Below are 6,371 nucleotides of genomic sequence, written 5' to 3'. Positions count from 1 at the left end.
CTCACCATAAGCAAGGATGATGCCAGGCAGGGCCCAGGGGCTGAACCCCAGTGGAAACCAGTTCGCCCCAGCAGCAGGTCCCACACTCACCAGTCCGAGCTCTCTCTGGCTCCAGCAGAGGAGGGGTCCGTCCTGCCGCAGCCGCTCCAGGAGAGCTGGGGAGAAGAAACCAGCCGGCGCCTGTGCCGGGAGGAGGGGGCCCGGCCGCAGGAGGGGTCACCGGCCACCCCGGGAGACCCCCAGCCCACGTCCTGGATGGGAGACGCGGCGTGCGGAGCCCCCACAGCCGGTTGCTGGGTCACAGTTCGAGTGGGGGCTGATCCCACGGTGCAAACGGGGAGCTGCTGGGGACCCCCAGCCCCACAGGCTGAGCTGCAGCAGCTGCCCGCCCCCCCCCCCCGAGAGGGTACCCCAGAGGGTTGGTGCCCAAACCCACTGGGAAAGTCCCCGAGCACCCACGGGGGGTCCTGCACCGGGGCGGAGAAGGAAAGGGACCACCGGCCCGCGGCTGCCAGGGCAGGCAGCGACGGCAGCTCCTGCCGCTGGGAAAGCCGGGGGCCCGCAGCCAGCCGGCCCCGGTCCCCCGTGGGTCCCGGCAGGAGCCCCCCCACGCCGAGAGCCGGGGGGTCCGGCCCCGGGGGGGAAGGGGGCAGCCCCCGCCGGCCGGTGCCGCCGCTCCCCCACCGGAGCCCGCCCGCGGGGGGCGAGAAGGGACGAAACGCCCCCGGCTCGCCCCGTTCGGCCCCGGTTTTCCCCCGTTTCCCCGCAGTTTCGCCCGGTTTCCCTCACCCGGCCCCGTCCCGGCCCCCCGAGGCCGCCCAGGGCAAGCGGGAGGCAGCCTCACCCCCGGTTCCCGAGAACCACGGCCGGAGCCGCCCCGGAGAAGCCGAAACACCCGACCCCGGCGCAGCGGCATCCTCACCCCGGCCCGGGGCACGCCGGTTCGGCCCCGGGCGGGGAGACGCAGCGGCGACGGAGAAGCAGCCCCAGCACGGCCGCCCGGAGCCGGGCCCCGAGCCCGACAGGGTCCCTGGGAGCCGGGACCGGGACCGGGACCGGGACCGGGACCGGGACCGGGACCGGGACCGGGCCGCCGCGGCCGCCGCGCCGGTCTCCGCGACGACGGCGCCCCCTGGCGGCCGCGGTGGGTTTTGAAGCCTCGGGGACCCGCCGCCCACCTGCCCCGCACGGCGGCGCCCCCTGGCGGACGCGAAGCGGCAGCGGTGGGGGAGACCTTGCGGTGCCGCGTTCGCCGCGGCAGGTGGAGGCCGGTGGGAGCCGGGGGGGGAATTTGGGGAGCACAGCGGCACGGGGGGGGGGGAGAGGAATTTGGGGAGCACAGCGGCACGGCTGGGCCTGACACCCCCCCTTTCCCCTCCCACCGGTGGGGTGTGATGGCGAGAGGGGGCCCCTAAGGACCACGGCGACACGGGGACACCTTTCCGTCACCCCTTTATTTTAAGCCGTCGTGAAGTTTTAGCCGTCGCCCATCGAGCCAGCCGGTGCCGCCGTCTGGGACCCGCCTGCAGGTTCCTGGAGCTCCTGCGGAGAGAGGGCAGGAGGCTTTCAGCCTCAGCGGCCACCCCCAACGGGGGGGGGGGTCTTCCATCACCCCAGGCTCGACCGAACCCCCCCACCCCGTCCCCACGCACCTTCACGCGATGCCCGTCTCCAGCACGTCCTCGCTTTTGGAAGGCGAATTCTTGTTTAACGTCTCCATCTCTTCTGCCTTTCTCTTCCTACGCTGCTTCCGACAGTGGCTGGGGGCAGGGGGGGAGGTGTGTAATAATTAAAAAGCAGAACGAGGCACCGTGGCGATGCTGCTCCTCCTCCCTCCGCTTTCACCTTGCAGAAGCCTTGGATGGGATCACACGTGGTTTCCAGCCCCAAAGCGACGCGCCGTGCACCTCCCAGCACCCTCAGAAGCGAACAAAGCATCCCAAATTCAACCTGCCCCAAGCCAGCGGACGTGGGCAGGATTTGCTCCCAATCCGAGGCCGCCCCTTCCCTTCCTGCCCCTCGCCCCGTGTGTGTCCCCCCCCCCGCCACGTACTGACTGCAGAGGCAGGCGCAAACGATGAGGATGATGAGGCTGACGATGGCGGCGATCAAGGAGATGATCACGATCTGGCCCCGGTCGCCTCGCAGGTAGAAGATGTCCACCCTCTCGCAGCGAGCCCCCGTGTAGCCTCGTTCGCACCTGCCCCGTGGTACAGGGGACGCAGAGGGGGGGTCCAAAAAACCGCCGTGGTGCCTGTGCCCCTCTCCTCCCGCTCACCGGGGGAGAACCGGCACGGTGTCCCCACCACGTCCCCGCCGGCGGTGGCTTACACGCAAGCCGGAGCCTTCTCGGCCACGAGGAAGCGGCATCTCCCTTTGACGCAGTAGTGCTTGTACTCCTCCGGGCACCTGGAGAAGTGACCCTGTCGCCTCAGCTGCGTCACGTTCCCTGGGGGTGACAAGGACAAAGAAATTCCCCCCCCAGGGGTTACGGTTCTGCCTGGAGGTGGTGGCAGCATCCCAGAGCTGGTCCATCTCCACGGCAGGTCTGAGCCCGGCGAGATGCAAAGAGCCACCGGCATGTGTGTCCTTGGCCGTGGCGTGCCGGCCCCGGCCGCTTCCCGGCTCGGTGGATGCCGCACGGCTTACGCTAGACAAAACACCCTGCCCGTCCTCCATCCCGGCCCTCTCCCCCACACCTCCCGTCCGACGACGCCGGCTCCCCCGAGCATCCTGGCACCGGTGCCGCCGCCTTACCCGTGCAGTTCTCGGCCGCGCCGCAGGTGAGCCCCTCCGTGCCGTGGCCGGCGGTGACGTTGGCGTCGGCGCCCACGCAACTGAAAAACGCCAAACCTGAAACAAGCAGCGGAGGTGGCTCGGGGGGGGGAGCCCGGCCGGAGCCCCGGCATCACCGCCACCGCCACCACCGCCGCCCCACCGCAGCCGCTCTCCTGGCCCTTGCCGCAGGGAGGGGACTGGCAAAGGGCTCCGCAGCTGTGCCCACGGCCCCCCTTCCCTGGCAGCATCAGCTTTTCCCCAGAGGCGAGGAGAAGGGAAAGCCGGTCCCCGCCTGCCTCCTCCACCCACCAACACCCCAGCATGGGGGATCTGGGAGCCAGCGGCGTGGGTTTTGGGGGGCACAGCCCTGCCTGCAGGCAGCCAGCGGCCCCTTTGCCCGGGGAGGACGCAGGGGGGGATCCCCAGTGAGGTCCGGCTCGCTCCACTGCCCTTTTAGAAGAGCCAGGGCCGCTGAAAAACACGCCTGCCATGGGAGCGAGGGGACGGCAGCGCTGCCATTCAGCACCCCTCAAAACCCAGTTGCTCTCGGCGCGCAAGTGCTAAATCTCCATTGCAGCATCGCTCGCTGCTGCACCGGGGCACGGGATGCCCGGGACGAAGCGAGCCGGCAAAGGGGCGACCGTGCTCGCCGTGGCCACGGGACGAAGCCAAGGGCCGGCTCAGCCCCGGCACGTCACGGCGGCAGTAACCGGATCGCTGGCATACCAGCACTGACTCAGCAGGGCCCCGCTCCCAGCCCGGCCCTCCCCAGGGATTCACCCTGCTGCGGTGGCACCCAGGGGAGGGGGGGGACAGGTCCTGCCTGATGGGGCAGGGTGCTGGGTGGCTCCCACGGGGGGTGGCACATCGAGGCAGGGGGGTGTTTCCATCCCGAGCGGGTACGCTTTGCAGCTCGGCACGTTGAGGCCTCCTGGAAAGGGGGAATTTTGGGCAGCCGAGCCCGGGCAGCCTCGTCCCCCCCGTCCCATGGCAGGGACGTTCCCAGCACACGCGTCCCTCCCGGCTATATATAGCCACCGCCGCGCTAACGACGTGCTTTGGGTAACAGAGCTGCAACGAGGCCGGGGCTGAGCCTTGGCCAGGCCTTCTCCGCTAACGAGCATCCCCTCCCCGGCCGAAAAAGCCCGCCGGGGAGGAGACGGAGCCCACCGCCCGATCTGGCCCAGGCAGTGGGGTGGGATCTGCCCGGTGGGAGCCAGGGGATGAGCCGTGGGGCGGCTGCCCCCCCGTCCCCGGGAACCAGCTGCGGGCGGCACGGGCAGGCAGCGGCGCAGGGCGGGAGGCTGACTTCACCCCCGGTGACCGAGTTCGCAGCTCGGCATGGAAAGATTCCCCACCAAGACGAGATCCCCACCCTTATTGCAACCAGATGCAGAGATTTGGCATCCTCCGGGCTGGCAGCCCCTCGGCGAGGACCGCCCCGGCGGCACCGCCAGCTCCGGGGGGGGGGCAGGGGGGTCCCCCCCGACACCCAAATCTCAGCACCCAGGAGCTGCGGTTGCAGACGACCTCACCTCTTTGATGCACGGAGAGCCCAGCTCCTCTATCTAAGGCTGTGCCCTTTCCTGAGCAGCTGGAGATAACTGAGGAAAGCATCGCCAAATACCGGATTATTTTGCCCTAACACCCCCTATGCTTCCCTGGGAAAGCCTGAATTGCAGGAGAGCAACCACCCGGGGCATTGCCTTGATCTGATGGGCACCCCAGCCCCAAAACAGGTTGGCCACCCTTGATTTCCTCCTGCCAGCACAGGTTTGGCAGGTTTGGCAGAGCGCTGTCACCAGCCCTGCCAAAGGGACAAACCCAAGCTGCTCCCGGCGGAGGGGAAGGCTCCCCCAAAACCCCAGGGCTGGCACTCTCTGCCAGGGCGCATCGCCAAGCCCGGCTGATGTTCAGCCCTACCCGTGGTTATCTCCCACCAGCCCTGAGCAGGCAGCTGCCTGCAGCTTTGCCTGCTTCCCGAGCACTTAGGAACTAACACGGGGACAGTCGCGCACTTGCCGAATAGGTCCTGCCTCCCTCCCCACATCCCCCATCCCCTGGCGTTGCCGAGGATGGCAAAACACGGATATTTGGGCGTCCGTGAGCAGTGTCCCACCAACAGGTGGTAAAAGCATCCCAGCCCCGCTCCAGGGTTCAGCCAGGACACCCCGGCCCCAAGGGATTTAGGGATTCAGAGCCAAGCCGGCACGGGCAGGGGGGAGGACTGGGATGGGATGGGATGGGATGGTGGGGAGCACCAGGATGGGGGCATGTGGGGGGAGCATTGGGATGGGAGCGGGGAAGCATGGGGGAGCAGAGGGACAGGACTGGGTAAACACCAGGCTGGGCACGGGGGAAGGATTGGGATGGGATTGTCCGGGGGACACTGGGATGAGACCGGAGAAACACCAGGGTGGGCACGGTGAGCACTGGGATGGGACGGGGGCAACATCGGGATGGGGTGGGATGGGGGGACAGGGGATCGGCGGGATGGGATGGGGCAGCACCGGGATGGGACCGGGAGGCAGGTGGAGGATCACCAGCGTGGGACTGGGACCAGTCCGGGCTGGGACAGGGAAAGGACCGGACCGGGACAGGGCGGGGGAGCCAGCCGGGCAGGGGCAGCCCGGGACCGGCCCCGGGGACCGGGCCCGTGGCTTGGCAGGGAGACCCCCCGTGCCCATCCCCGCCGCCTCGGGTACCCCCTACTTACCGGAGGCGAGGGTCAGGCAGAGCAGCAGGGTACCGGGGCCTCCGCCCGGGGCCGGGGCCGCCGCCGCCGCTTCCATACGCGCCGCCGCCGCCTCCGCCTGCCCGGTGCCCGGCGGCTGCGGCGGGGCGGGCCGCGGCGGGACGGGGGCGGCCGCTGCCAGCACCGCCGCCCTCCTCCTCCTCCTCCTCCTCCTCCTCCTCCTCCTCCAGCTGCCCGGCTCCTACCCAGCCGGAGGCATCCCTTGGCGGACCGGGGGTGGCCCCCTCCCTCCCCGCCACGCGTGTCGTGGCCGGTGTCCGTCCCCCCCCCCCCCACGCGTGTCCCACCCACGCATTAGCCACTCCTGGCCTCCCCGCCTGCCCGGCCTGGCAGAGCGCAGGAGGCGTCGAGCAGATGCCTCGCCCCAGCATCCCTGGGGATTTGGGGAGCGAGTGGGACCCCCCCCCCCCCCTCATCCCGCCGTCCCCGTTTCCGAGTGGGGCTCCCTCCGGGCGTTCCCCTCCCCAAAGGGCCGGAGCCCAGCCTCACCTCCCCAAAGCTGTTTATCCCTGGCCGGAGTGTTACGAAAAGGGAGATTTATTCCTAGCGAGCTGCTAATAAAACACCCTCCCAAAGCCCTTGGCAGGGAGTGACGGCAGCTACAAATTATTTTGCGAGGGGCTGTGCCTTGGCACAAGCCTTCTGCACGCTGGCCTCAGGGTTGGTTTTTTTTTTGGTTGTTTTTTTTTTTTTTGCCTTGGGGTGGTTGGGAGGATGCTGCTGGTCCCCCCCTGCCCCGAGCAATGTTCCGAGGAGGAGGAGGAGGAGAGCCCCGCTGGGGTGAAGGTGTCCCCCAGGATGCTGGCGCATCCCCTCCTGGCATCTGGGGATGCTCAGT

At 69.3% G+C, this 6,371-nt stretch overlaps 1 protein-coding gene across 2 annotated transcripts; it reads right to left on the bottom strand.

Moving 5' to 3' along the window:
- Positions 1 to 1,358: 1,358 nt before the first annotated feature.
- On the bottom strand, positions 1,359 to 5,665 carry BTC (betacellulin). Of its 2 annotated transcripts, none has more exons than XM_075038393.1 (6): positions 5,495 to 5,665; positions 2,758 to 2,853; positions 2,332 to 2,449; positions 2,054 to 2,200; positions 1,653 to 1,760; positions 1,359 to 1,542 (listed from the first exon to the last, which is right to left on the bottom strand). In XM_075038393.1, exons 1-5 carry the CDS (start codon positions 5,568 to 5,570, stop codon positions 1,655 to 1,657), a joined length of 543 nt encoding a protein of 180 aa, XP_074894494.1. In that variant the 5' UTR covers positions 5,571 to 5,665; the 3' UTR covers positions 1,359 to 1,542; positions 1,653 to 1,654. The 2 variants fall into 2 exon arrangements, with proteins under 2 accessions (XP_074894494.1, XP_074894484.1); XM_075038383.1 differs by lacking the exon at positions 5,495 to 5,665 and adding an exon at positions 3,559 to 5,116.
- Between the last annotated feature and the right edge of the window lie 706 nt (positions 5,666 to 6,371).

Source organism: Buteo buteo, chromosome 1 (genome assembly GCF_964188355.1).
Source record: "Buteo buteo chromosome 1, bButBut1.hap1.1, whole genome shotgun sequence".
Classification (NCBI taxonomy): domain Eukaryota; kingdom Metazoa; phylum Chordata; class Aves; order Accipitriformes; family Accipitridae; genus Buteo; species Buteo buteo.
Note: the sequence above shows the minus strand (reverse complement) of the source record. Positions and strands in the feature narration are given on the sequence as shown.

Bases quoted from the DNA above. Each gene is read 5' to 3' on its own strand.
- BTC (XM_075038383.1), bottom strand. From the start codon at position 3,646: ATGTGCCACCCCCCGTGGGAGCCACCCAGCACCCTGCCCCATCAGGCA. The intron at 2,854-3,558 runs GTGAATCCCTGG...TGCTTGTTTCAG, and splicing joins CTGGGTGCCACCGCAGCAGG to GTTTGGCGTTTTTCAGTTGC. The intron at 2,450-2,757 runs GTAAGGCGGCGG...TGTCACCCCCAG, and splicing joins CGCGGCCGAGAACTGCACGG to GGAACGTGACGCAGCTGAGG.